The sequence below is a fragment of the Galeopterus variegatus genome, unplaced genomic scaffold, assembly GCF_000696425.1.
Source record: "Galeopterus variegatus unplaced genomic scaffold, G_variegatus-3.0.2 Scaffold1051, whole genome shotgun sequence".
NCBI classification, from domain to species: domain Eukaryota; kingdom Metazoa; phylum Chordata; class Mammalia; order Dermoptera; family Cynocephalidae; genus Galeopterus; species Galeopterus variegatus.
The window spans coordinates 59,152-72,894 of NW_007727162.1; the positions used below are offsets into that span (position 1 = coordinate 59,152).

The window sequence follows — 13,743 nt, forward strand, 5'->3', positions numbered from 1 at the left end:
TATTTGCTGCAAACTGCTCACTTCTCCCCAACTTTCAGAAGTGTATTTTGTTTGCATGATTCCTATTAAAGATCAAGGAACACGAATGAGAGAGCTAAAAGTGTTTCAGCTTTTTGGATCTGGCAAAAGTGCTAGTATTCTGAAATACTACCTTTGGCAGTGATATAGATATTTCCACCTGCAGGTGTCATTTTAAGTATTTAGGTTTTGGCTCCTGTTACGTGACCTGATTCTGGGATAATATATCCAAAAAAAAAAAAAAAAAAAAAGAAGAAGAAGAAGAAGGAGGAGGAGGAGGAGGAGGAGGAAGAAGGAGGAAGAGGAGAAGGGAGAAGAGAAGGGAGAAGGGAGAAGAGAAGGGAGAAGGGAGAAGGGAGAAGGGGAAGAAGAAGAAGAAGAAGAAAGAAAAGAAAAAAGAAAGGCAAATTCAGTAAATCTTAGGAGAGCTCAAACTGCACGTTATTTTTCAGTGATCCAAGAAATTCAGGGATAAACAAGAAAACAGAATCTGCATGTTTAGGGTTATTTGGAGTTATTGTGGCCAGGGAATGTTGAATAGGGAAGGATGCAATGAAACTCCAGCTCAGTTATTTTATGCTTGTCACTAGAGAAGGCCAATTACTTTTCCATTTGGTTATAGCTTCATTTATTCTGTAGATGGCTTCTTTAAAATGTCCTTATAAATTACATTTTTAAAAATCCTAGTTTAAAGGGACAGTGAAGTTTTCAATTTAAAATACCCCATTGCATTATTCCCTTTGAAACATGGGTGATCACTCCTTAATACTTTAATTGAATTGTTTGGTGAGTACAAATTTATGTTTATACAGTTTTCTTAAAGCAGTCATAGTGAACTATTATACTCATGAGCTTTTTAGCTACTGAAACTCAAACCCTAAAAGCTAAATTACCTCAGTTGAACAAGCAAGGGAAAAGTACACACATAAACACACATGTACACACAAACGCACATACTTCTTCTTCCGTCCATTCATAATTACCTACTGTATTAGTCCGTTTTTGTTACTTATAACAGAATTCTTGGAACTGGGTAATTTATAAAGAAAATGAAATTTATTGCTTACAGTTTCTGAGGCTAGGAAGTACAAGTCCATCTGGTGGTGGCACAGTGACACAGGGGTCTTATACTGCAAGACGGTGGAAACACAGAGAGCAGAGAGACAGACAGACAGACTTTCCTCTACTTTTAAAGCCCTCAGGGGCCGAGCCTGTGGCGCACTCGGGAGAGTGCGCCCACTGCGGGTTCGGATCCTATATAGGAATGGCTGGTGCACTCACTGGCTGAGCGCGGTGCGGCTGGTCTCAAAAAGGACAAAAAAAAAAAAAAAGCCCTCAGAACCATGCCCCTGACCACCATTTTTAATCCATTCACTACTGCACAGTCCTACAATCCAATTGCCTCTTCAAGGCTCCACCTTTCAATTACCGTAATAGGATTTCCCATCCTCTTAACAGTCACAGTGGGGGCTAAGTTTCTAGTATGTAAAACTTGAGGGACACAATTCAAGCTTCAGAGAGTTTTGGGGGGACATAATTCAATCCACTACACCTACATAATAGTCAGTATACACTGGAGTCATATTAAGGTGGTCTACAACTGCCGGATTCAGTAGTTTATTTGTCAGCTCTTGACTTTTAAGTTTTAAACCTGGCATCGAGTTTATTCATATCATTTTTAGAGCGATACTTGAAATGGGAGTTTAGGTGGACAAAGTCTGGGATTCTATTCTTGGCTGTTGTGCTTCTGCTGAGACTTTTTTCCTTGCCTCCTCAACTCTCCCTGCCTTCTGCAAATCTAGTTTTGGCCACGCCAATTCTATTAACAGTCTACACACTGAAAACATCCAGGTGCCCAGCCTTTCCATCTGTAAGGTGGAAGATGCATGTTTCTTGAATGCTTCTCTGTCTTCAGAGATCTAACCTTTAGATCGTTGTGCAGCCCCATTCTGCCCAGTCCCTACTGGTCCAAGCCCTCTTCTCAACCAGGGGAACCACTCCTTCCTCCCCTGCCTCTTACCCTCCATGGACTGACTCCTCCATGAAACTGGGTATTTCCTGTGTCAGCTCTCTCTCCATTTCTGACCTCGTGTTTGCATTTAAAGGCAAGACCTGATTGACATTAGGTCACATTTGTTTATTTTGCCTCTCAAACTAGAGTATAAACCATAGGAGGGCAGGGACCAGCCTGGTGTTTGTTTTAAGTCTCTTAGTGTGTGGAGAATATCACAGACACTTGATATTTTTAATTGTTGGCCAGGTGGTAGGCAATTTCAATGTAGAACAATATATATCTTACTAGGTTTTTGACTGGAGTGATTTCTCTCTTTCAGAGAGATCTTAGAGTAATGGTTGTGTCATTCATGAAAAGTTTTAAGAACATCATTAATATAACAAAAACATTTGCATGAAAAGGAAAATTGATGCCTTCAGGCCAATTATCTCTCTATTTTCTGCCCACACTATGGGCCCCCTATCAGCTAAGAGATGGTTTCTCTACTGATCCTGGTTTCCTAGAAACCATATAGGACTGTCACTTGAATAGTGACATATGCATCTGCCATGGTAGAATCTGCCTCTCATTTATTTATTTATTTTAAATTAAAACAATTGTTAAGTATATAAAAATGACAGAAAACTCAAAGATGACAAAAAAGGCATGAAACAAAAAGTTTCTTCTCCATCTCAGTTTCCTGGCCTTTCATTTGCCTTTTACAGGGCTAAATAATGTTTGATTCCCATATTCTTGCATCTACTCCCAGAGAGTCTACATATATAAGAATATATACATACATATTCTTTAAAAAAAACAACGACGACAAAACACAAATGGTGGTATCACATCAGCCAGGGTGCCAACAGCAAAGAGATGGCACCCTCGAATTAGGAAGACTTGAGGAAAGTTTTAGTAGAGGGACAATTTACAAAGACAGGGACAGGGTCAAAGGAAACCAGCACAGTAGTGGAGAAACCATAGTGCAGATACTGGGACTAGGGATCGCTGTCTTGCCTCCCTAGGCCTGAAAGGGCAAGAGCAGAGAATAATTAAGTATTGGAAATGACCACCTCAAGAGAAGCTGTGACCTTCAGGTGAGGGACTCAGCCAGGTGCAGCAAATTCCACAGGGAGGGAGCCAGGGCAGAAATAATCCAAATGCACAATCCTTTTCTCCTCTTTTGTGCCACTGAGTTTCCCTATAGGCCAAACTGAATGGAAGCTTGAGGACAAGGGAGCTGGTTCATACAGTCCATAAAGATTAGCCTCCTGAGGCAGAGAGTCAGGGGATGTCCCCAAGGGAGGAGAGCAGGTTTCTTAGGGCGATAGAAGACATTCGCCCAGGTAGCAACTCAACACCTTGGTCTGCACCTTGCTTTTTTTTCTTGAATGCTGTAGCCTGGGCACCAACACTTACAAAGATAGCAGCATGGAGCTATCTCCTGTTTTTCAACCATTGTATTCCTTGTTTGGATGTACCTAATTTATTTTACCATCACTCTATCGATGAACAGTTAGGTCGTTTGCAAATCATTTGCCCTTACAAACATTGCAATGCACTTATCAGTGAATATCAGGTATTCTTAGAAATGAAAATGCTAGGTGAAAGGCTATTTGTGGTTTTAGTAGATATTGACAAAGACTCCTAAGAGGTTATACCAGTTTATACCCAGCAGTATGAGAGTGCCTGTTTCCCCACACCTTGCCCAACTCACCTTGTTATCTGACTTGTTGATCTTTTTCAATATGAGTTAGGTGAAATATGGTATGCGATTTTATCTCTTGTTAGCAATGAGGTTGACATGCATTGGTTTTAAAGGCCTTGTTATCTGGGTACGTGGATAGGAACTAGTATTTAAAGCAGCATTTTTTTTTTTTTTTTTTTTTTTACAACAACAGCGTAGAGAACTTGTGGGATATACCATTTGTTACCAGTGAACATTGACAATAATTTAAAATGGCATTAATCCTGGCATTTGTTGAATACTGATTATTTACAAAACAGGAATTATAAGACATTGCCATTTCAAAGAGATTTTAGAGCATTAATTATGTCATCCATGGAAGATTTTTAAAAAGTATTATTACTACAGAAACAAGTGAATGAGAAGGAGAAATTGATCCCTTTGGGCTACTTGTCTCTGTTTCTTTCCTGCTCACACTATGGTCTTCCTGTTAACTAAATGATGGATTCTCCAGTACTGACCCCAGTGCCTCAGAGACCATGTGGTACTGTCACTGAAGAGAAAGCCCCACCTCTCCTGTCTCAAGAAACTATAATTACATAGGGAATTAAGGTTCAAACACATTTTAAAAACTAAAAGAAAGGTATTGTATTGTATTAGAAGTTCCAATTTTGCAATAGATGTTAAAGAGAAGGTAAATATTCCTATCTTTGACTTAATCATGAGTTGTTTTTCGTTTGGTTAGTTGGCTGGTTGCAGTAATTGGCTAAAGTATTTGATTGGCTTGGGAATGTCTTTCTTTCCTGAAGAATCATACAGGTACTCCTCCTAGAATGCTTGACTGCCTTCTTTGTTCCAGGTGGGGGCATGTGTGTGACAGGCCAATGAACTTGTCCCACCTGGTCTCCAGGGCCATGGTATTTGGTGCCAGCTTCACAGACCATGGTGGCTGTCTGCCAGATGGTTGCCTCAGTGTCTGACTCTGAAATGCCAACTGCAATTAAAAACCTTCTTTCAGGGAACAAGTCTTTCAATTCCAGGCCCATATGGTGATCAAGGCCCCCAGGCCTGTGATCAGTTAGGAGGCCAGGCTCAAGAGAAAAGCAGATGGAGGGGCCGGCCCGGTGGCGCACTGCTACAGTGCGCCGCTTGGGAGCGTGGCGGCGCTCCCGCCGAGGGTTTGGATCCCACATACAGACCGGCCGCTCACTGGCTGAGCGAGGTGCGGGTGCAACACCGAGGGTTGCGATCCCGTTGCCGGTCCCGGTCCGGTACGGGCGCGACACTGAGGGTTGCGATCCGTTGCCGGTAACGAAGAAAGACAAAAAGGAAAAAAAAAAAAAAAGAAAGAAAAGCAGATGGAAAGAACTGTCTGATCAGAAATGCCTGTTAAAAGGTGAAGAGTAGGTATTTAGTTTTGCAATATCAGTTGTGAAAGGAAAACAATAGCCAGTCAAAAACTGGTTCTCCATAGCCTTCCTGCTTGACGTGTAGGTAGACCAGAAGTACCAGCATCACCTGGGAGCAGCATTTGCCTGTCTGCCTGTGATGGTCAGTTTCATTGTACTTGGCTAAGCTCTTTAATCAAACACTAATTTAGGTGGTGTTGTGAAGGTATTTTGTAGATATGATTAGCAGCTACAATCAATTGACTTTAAATAAAAGAAGTTCTCCTTTATAATATGAGTGGGCCTCATCCAATCAGTTGAAAGGCCTTAAGAGCAAAAACTCAAGTTTCCTAGAGAAGAAATTCTGCCTCAAAACTGCAGCATTGATTCCTGCCTGAGTTTCCAGCCTGCCAGTCTGCCCTATAAATTTCAGAATTTCCAGCCACACAATTGCATGAGCCAATACACTACCCCACACCTGCAGTTTAAAAATATTCCCAAGGGATTTGTGAGTGTATTAATATTTGAAAATCACTTGCTCTAAGGTATAGTGAGTTCTATTCACCGGTCGCCATAGTTTACTCTTTGAGGTGCTACACTGAATTGTATTTCAGAGCAGTGGTCCTGCTCTGAAATATATAGCACTAAGCAAGACATCCACAGGTGTTTGAAGAATAAATAAATTCTTAAGTCCAAACAAAAACAATCCAGAAAACAACAGTAGACAGATGCATGAATTCAAAGATATATTTCTGACCATGTGTTTGAGATTATTTGTGAAATCTTGAGATTTTACCTAACAGTTTGGCTAATAGTAGAAACTATTTTAAAGATATGGACTGAGCATTTATATTGAAAATTCCTGATCTCATCTGATCTTGGAAGCAAAGCAGACTCAGACCTGGTTGTTACTAGGATGGGAGACTGCCTGGGAATGCTGGGTGCTGTAGGCTTAAAAAAATTTTTTTTAGGCTGCTCATCTCTGACCCTCAAAGACAACAGTACTGTTCCACAAATAAACACAGCTAAGCACTTACTTAAATCATATTCTCAAGACCTTGAACCTCTGTCTGTAGGCAGTGAGTTTGGGGAAAATGTGAGATGAAATGAGGAAGACAGTATGACCTAGAGTAAAAATCTTGATATTACTCATGGGCTTGTTTGAAGAGAAGTGAAATATGATGGGCCATGTGATACTGTCATGTGCTGAGAGAAGTGACTTTCTAGGTGAGAGACATTCTTATTGGAACCTCTTTCTGCAGAACTTTATGAATAACTAATTTGCCTGTTATGGGTAGAAAATTCCCTAAGGAAGGCCAGCTGTTCACAGAGGGTCTATCAGAATGAAAATATACTGCTTTAATATGAGAGCAGTTTAACTAAAGATACTTAGAATAACTTAACAACCCGAATTGGAAGTAATTTTGAATTGGGGTTAGGGTTTGTTATAGGGCTAATTGGGTGAGTTTCCTTGTGGTGTTATTTAGAGTAACATCTTTGTTCCTAGCTATTTACATACATGCATTTCCTTTTTTTTCTCCCCATTCCTTTGTCTTCTCAAACATTATGTATTAAACATAAGGAGATGTTGGATCTGTGAGGTCATGATTGGTACCACTTTTCCTGTAGATTGGAATGCACAGATGCAGTGGCATACACAGCGAATGACTGTCACCCTCCCCTGTCCCACTCGGATTAGCACTGTGCTGCTCAGCATCTTATTAGTGGCTTTTGAGGACTCTGGGGTAGGCCTCGGATTCTTCAGCTGGGGCTCACAGGCCTTCAGGGAATCTGTGAACTCTCTGAAATGATGAGCAAACGTTTGTATGTGTTTCTCTCCCCTCCCACCTCAGAGTGAGTTCATAAAGCTTCTGTCAAAGTTAAAAGATCCCAACAAAGGTTAAGAGTAGCTTTGCCTTCTGAACTTAACTGCCTGTCCCACAAATACACATTTGCACATATCGTATACAGAAGTAAGAATAGTGGCTTAAAACAAAAGTTGGAAATTGATATGCTTTCAGGGGCTTTCTTTAATTATTAAAGTGGGGAGCTTCCTGGGGTCAATTAATAGGGAGTCACTGGCTGATGGTAAATTGTAGTGAGCATGCCCTGTATAAAAGCTCTCAAAAAAAACAGTGGTCAATTCTTAGCAGTAGTAGACTTTGGTAGCTTTTGCTGCAACAAGGAGAAAAATGAGGCATCCATGGCTGGATACCTTTGATGTTACATGCCGTAACTTAATCAACTTTCCTAGTGCACAGTGGGTGCTCAATATGCGTAAATTCCCATTGCACACTGCCTCCTCCCCCATATGTCTATGCCTGCAAGTATGGAGTACAGTTGGCCATTTGCCTTTTCTCCAAAGTTCCATGGAGAGGCTTTCTCTTGGTGGCCTCTGCATAAAGCAGCATGCACTGCATGCCTGCACATCTCCAGGGGCCCCACTTGCACAGGTCACAATGCAAGTGGCACCCCCACAGCTGTGCAGGTGAATAGCCCCCCCTTTTTTTTGCTTTCTTTTTTTTATAACTGTTGTACCATATTTTTTTTTATTGAAACATAATTGATTGTATATATGTATGTGTGGTGTACAGAGCTGAATATGTGATGTTTGAATCAGGTACTTAATATATTCAGCCTTACACATTGTAATCACTTTTTGTGGCCCTTTACCAATTTCTCACTAATGGTCCTTTCTTGTCTCTTCCCTGTCGATTATGTTTTGCAGGCATCAGACCTAAACCACTTACACTTGTCAACGCATCTGTGGCTGCCACTGCTGCTTCCAGCCCCAGTCTCATCTGTTTTTATTTCTATCTTATCACTTCTGACTCCTGTCGCTTTCCTCACACTTGTTTGCTAGAAAAGTATTGGCCCGCCCAGGAAAGGATTCCTTTCCATCTGAGGTGTAAAAGAGCTAATAACATCTCCTTTGGTGCATGTTTTTCACAAGGGAACCCCTTCCAGCTCTGGCAAGGAGCAGCCTTTTCACCATCAAATAAGTCTTGTGTGTGGTGGGGGAAGGGAGGGCTGCTATTTTCTTTTGTTGCACTTTTTTCAACCGATTCTGGGTCAGGGTTCTCAACCTCAGTTGCACATTAGAATCCTTGGGCAGCTTGTAAAAATCCTGATGGCCAGGTCACCCTTCAGAATAATTAAATCAGAATATCTGAGAGTGGGACCCAGGCTTCACTATTTTTTAAAGCTCTCCAGGTGATTGATTCCAACATGCCCCCAAAGTTGATAAACACTAATTGAGGATAAATCCTATAGTGCTGGAAGGCTAAATTCCAAGTCATGAAGGTTTGATTTCATATTTAAAAACAACATAGTTTCCTAATCAGCAGATAAATGTTTGTCCAAAACATACTCTGTGCAAAATTAAATCAAATAAAAAAAAAGACCTTGCTTGTTTGTTTGTTTGTTTGTTTTGCTTTGGCAGTGTCTTATAGAGAAATCTAAAAAGTTAAATGAGTTATATTGCAAATAGAGCCAAACATAACCATTGTAGAAAAAAATACATATTCATTGTTGTGTTAGTCCCAAATTTAACACAAGGTTCAGAGAGCATTTCTGCCTGTATTTTTAGCTAAGCATAGAGCTCTTGGTATGGGAGACACTGAGAATTTCAAAATAGTTTGTTACCTAAAAATATACTTCCTGAGATGAACTTGAGGCCTGAAAGGGATGAATGGGTTTTTTTTTTCTTCTATATTTACTGTTAGCGCAAGAAAGCAAATCTTAAATTTATATATGTTTATATTTTTAGAGACCCAGGAAACAGGTGCTATGCCCAAGCTACAAAGAGATTTGCAGGGCAAAATATCAATGACAGAAATCTAAAATTCACCAAACAGAGAGTGACTTGTGGAAGAGTGCTGGAACCATTCCTGTAGGCAGAAACATACTTAACACAGGGAGAGCACGAGGAGGCTTTGCTCAGGCTGTCCCAAGGGTGATGCCTTGGAGAAGTAGCTCCCACCTTCCTAAGGGCCAGCAACTAGTGCCACATGCAGTCTAAATACTTAATCCTTCTTAGTCTACCATATAATATGTGTTGATTCATGTGTGTTGGTTGAGTGACTAGTAGCCTTGTCTTATTTTACTTCTCTCCAAACTTACATCTTTAATTACCATCATCACCAATGGAAACGGATCTCATTGAGAAAAAGATGGGAAATGGGGTGTGATATTGCCTCTCATCACGCAGCATGCATGTTGCAAAGAACAGTGTGTCTTCAGTGTTTTATTGAATGAATATCACATATAATCACACTCCTCCCTGACCCGTGTGAAGAAGTCCTGTATCCTGTCCTACTGGTATTCATGCCTATGAGTATTAATCTGTTCACTCATTTATTCAATAAATATTTTTAGATACCTTCTATGTAACAGACTCTATTCCTGGCACTGGAGATACAGTGTGTAAACGAGGTAGATAAAGTCTGGTGGAGCTTACATTTTGGTGGATAGATTAAAGGCAAGTACATGATCCAGGTAGTTTGTGTAGACAATAGAAGAGTCCTGTGGTAGTTACTTGCAGGTTGCTTTAGGATGAAGAGGTGACATTTAATCAGAGACCAGAAGAAAGGTGACAAGAAGCCAGACAACGGTAATAGAAAGTTAAAGACCTGAGGAAATAGTGAACTTGGCCTCTTCAAAGGTGGCGAGTCAGGAGTCAGGGGCTGGTGGTGGCGGTGGTAGGGGGCGAGGACAGAGAGATAGCAAGTGGCAGGTCCTGGAGCTGGAATCAGCTTTTATTTGCCTTCATGACTCCAGTGCTTCTCCAATGCTTGGGACTGTTTCTAGGAGGCACTCAAGAAGTGTTGGTTAATCAACTGGTTCCCCTCAAGCCAACAGAGGGAAGTCAGTAGAACCATTTCCTTGCAAAGAAGGCCTTTGTAGCTCTTTCAGGTGTGGGTCAGGAAAAGGATGGCAAAGCCTTTAACCTCCACCAGCACCTCCTCCCTTGAGGTGGCCCACTCCCTTTTGCACTTACGATCCTGCACAGTGGTGACCTCTCTCTGCCCAACTGGGTGGTGACTCTTGCCAGCCTCCTACCTCCTTTGGGCTTTCCTCTATTTTGGGCTACCCTTCCCTGGTCTGTTTCCTCCTCTGTTCACCTAAGTAAACTATAATTTCTTTAAGGGTACTTTTTGTGCTCCCGGCACCCACTATTATGTAGTGGGTTCCTCTACATTTCTCTATTGAACGATAAGGTTTTTGTAGAAAACAAGCCTTATAATCATTGACAAAACAAGAAGATACACCCCCCTCCAAAAAAAACCATACAGTGGCTTTTATGGCAAATTGCATTCATGAGGAAATTTTAATCTGATGTGAAGGAATTATTTTGCCTTTCTCTGTATTCATTCTCATGACATCAAGTTCATTTGAAATTGCATGGTAGCTTCAGGAATTCACTGGCAGGCTGCTTAGCAGTTAGATAATTATTTAATATCTCTTCGTCTTCCCCCAGTTAATAATGACATGATGGTCACTGACAACAACGGTGCAGTCAAGTTTTCACAACTGTGTAAATTTTGTGATGTGAGATTTTCCACTTGTGACAACCAGAAGTCCTGCACAAGCAACTGCAGCATCACGTCCATCTGCGAGAAACCGCACGAAGTCTGTGTGGCTGTATGGTAAGGAGCCTCTGTTCTTTCTTTCTTTCCCACCTTTTATGAGTAATGCAGACTCGTGGTACCTAGTGTCAGTGTGTCTCTGTTCTGTAAGTGTAGATGCCCATCCCATTTCCATTTCCTTTAGACCTGGCTTTTTCAATTGTTAAATTGAAGTTTCCAGGGATATTCTATACATTTTCAAATATATACACATATACACATACTCACACATGTGTGTATATGTGTGTGTGCATGTTGGGGGGGATTATGTGTAGCAATATATAAGGTGACCTTTAATATTTAAAATAAATCTGGAAACCATTCCTTATCAAGAAGAGGGATTTGCCACTTACTAGTCACTTAACTGACACCTCTTAAGTACCCCATAGTTACACCAGGAGCTTTTTCTTCTGAGACAGTCTCAGGTCTGTGTTGCGGAAGGAGAGATGAAAGGTTGGCTGTTGGAAGGGAAACTGCCTGCCCCAAATGGGGAATCTACTTGGAGAACCGGAAAAATAACCCACTCCTTAGTCAGAAGCCCTGATTAAATCACTCATCGAGCCATTGGGCTACACATGACTTCTCTTGGATCAGATTGTGTTTCTCTCTCTCTTTCTCTCTCATTCCCTCCACTTCACCCTTCACACACACACACATCTCAAATAGCTCTTTATACCTACACAGTAGGTACTTATGAATCATTTGATTAATCCATGTTTATGGATCAGGAGCATGAGCAAGAGATAACCTTGATCATTAAAAGCAGTCCCAGTTTTATAAAAATGTATAAATTTGTTGATGGAATATAACATTTTGAAGACTTATTCTGATGTTTTTAATTTATCAGCCACTTTTAAAGTAGTCTATGTGTCTCCTGGGCAATTGACAAACAAGAATATAAACCCAAATATCTTTCCCCCCACTTTTTAGGAATGAATCTTTTGAGACTTTCTTCAGACCATGTAGAGTTAGCCTTGCTGATAGATATGGAAACTTTGCAAATTTCTGTATTAACAGGAGATGAACTGGTTTACTTGAGAATGAATGGAACATTAACAGCAAAGACCCATCATGACAGTTTGCTGTACCTGCCAACTACACGCATGTCCAGTTCCGGGCAATGCTGTTGAAGAAGGGATTTTGACAAAGAGTATGTTCAGAGTAGAGGGACCCATGTGATTAGAGGTTTAGAAAGCCTCTGAGAAATGGCTGAGGTAATTAGACATGGCTAGTTCAGTAGAGAGGACATGAATTCTGTTGAGAGAAACTGAAAGGCGGGCAATGCTGTTGAAGAAGGGATTTTGACAAAGAGTATGTTCAGAGTAGAGGGACCCATGTGATTAGAGGTTTAGAAAGCCTCTGAGAAATGGCTGAGGTAATTAGACATGGCTAGTTCAGTAGAGAGGACATGAATTCTGTTGAGAGAAACTGAAAGGCTCTCAAGTGGAAAATATAATAAGCTCATTCTGTGTAATTCTGAAGGGTACAGGAAGGATTCATAACATTTGCAAGGGGACAGACTTGTGCTCAGCATACATTAAACATTTTCACAATCATGGTTTCCTACCAGGGGTACAGGCTTCCTTCTCTGGAAGAGTCAAATGAAGGTCAGGAGAAGCTGGACGACCATCTGTCAAATAGAGCTCGGGAGAGATCGAGACACCAGACTAGATGGCCTCATGGCCTGCTTCTGCAGTTCTGTCTCAGCTGATCATCTACTTAGATACATCACTGTGATGTGAGAGCTTACTTCTGCTACCGAAAACAGGCTCTTTTAATTAAGATATTTTTTTCCTGACCTGTAATACAAGTCCAAATGATTGAATATGAAACAAGTCTATGGAACGAAGGCTTTTCTAGTCTCAAAAATGGGAGCACGTGGGAAAGAGAAAACCCTCCTCTTTCCTCTGTATCCCAGCTGTAAAGAATAAAGACAGTGAACATTATTTTTACCTGTCTGGGCAAAGGCAAACACTCTTGTGCAGTGGAGGTGTTAATAATGAGAAAGGGAAGTAAGGTGGGTGCTGTGCTGGGCCTCCCTGCTCCTCCTCCAGGACTGAGGCACTCACTCCCTGAGAGTGTTGGCTGCTGAGGGATTGCCCGTGAGCCCCTCCAGGAGCCTCCACCTCCCCTGATGGGTGCTGCTTCATTCCCATTTTACCCGCCTCATGGGCAGCTAGCATCTCAGGGCTGGTTGATGCAGGGGTACAAAGTCCTGGCCACTTTGCCTCAATTTTGGACAACTCTGCAGGGCCATCCCAGCTCCAGAGCTTCCAGGGGATCAGCTGAAGTCTCTGTTGCAACCTGCATTGTGGTTCAGCTTCAGCCCTCTGTGCAGTACTGCTTCTTTCAGTCCATTACAGGCACATCTCCAGAAAAACTTCCTGCACAGAGATCTCACAGCCTCAAGGTCTGTTTCCAGAAAACCCAAACTAAGGCAGGAGGCTATTTTAGAGACAGCCAAATGTGGAACCTGAAAGGCCCCACTATGGTAGTGGATTCCAATGCTTTTTATCAGTTTTGGTGTTCTTTTTATTCATTCGTTCATTTAACTAATGTTAATTGTGCACTCATTCCATGTAAAATGCTGACGCTCTTTCCAAGGATACAAGTATTTTAGAACCAAAAAAAAAAAAAAGAAGAAGTAAATACAGACTTTCAGTAGATATTGACAGCCTGTTCGGTGGCTCAGAGCCAATGTTGCAGGACAAAAAAGTCTGTATTTACTTTACTGTATTTTCCCTTCCTATGCACACCTACATCCAAAGGTGTTTTGAGAAGTTTGTCCTGCCTGGCAGGAACCACTGTTACAGGAGTGAATGGAGAAAGCAGTTAAGGACTTTACCCAGAACCTGCAATTTTTGTTCTCTGAGCAGCTAGGAGGTAGAAATCAAGAGGCTCTGAATGAGCTGCTCGTAATTACAGAGCAGCTTTACTTCATAGTTCACAAGTCCTTCCCTGGGAACATAGAAGATTCAACATGGCTTCATTTTATTACCAAGGACAAACACCAACACACACACACACACA

The 13,743-nt window shown here is 41.4% G+C and overlaps 1 protein-coding gene across 2 annotated transcripts in view; it reads left to right on the forward strand.

Annotated features, from left to right (window-relative positions):
• The window catches only part of TGFBR2 (transforming growth factor, beta receptor II (70/80kDa)), a 92,872-nt gene that overhangs the window by 29,969 nt on the left and 49,160 nt on the right, over positions 1–13,743 (forward strand). For both annotated transcript variants that reach the window (XM_008574452.1, XM_008574451.1), the window contains one exon: positions 10,566–10,734. In XM_008574452.1, the coding sequence (XP_008572674.1) occupies positions 10,566–10,734 (169 nt within the window). The remainder of the gene's footprint in view (positions 1–10,565; positions 10,735–13,743) is intronic.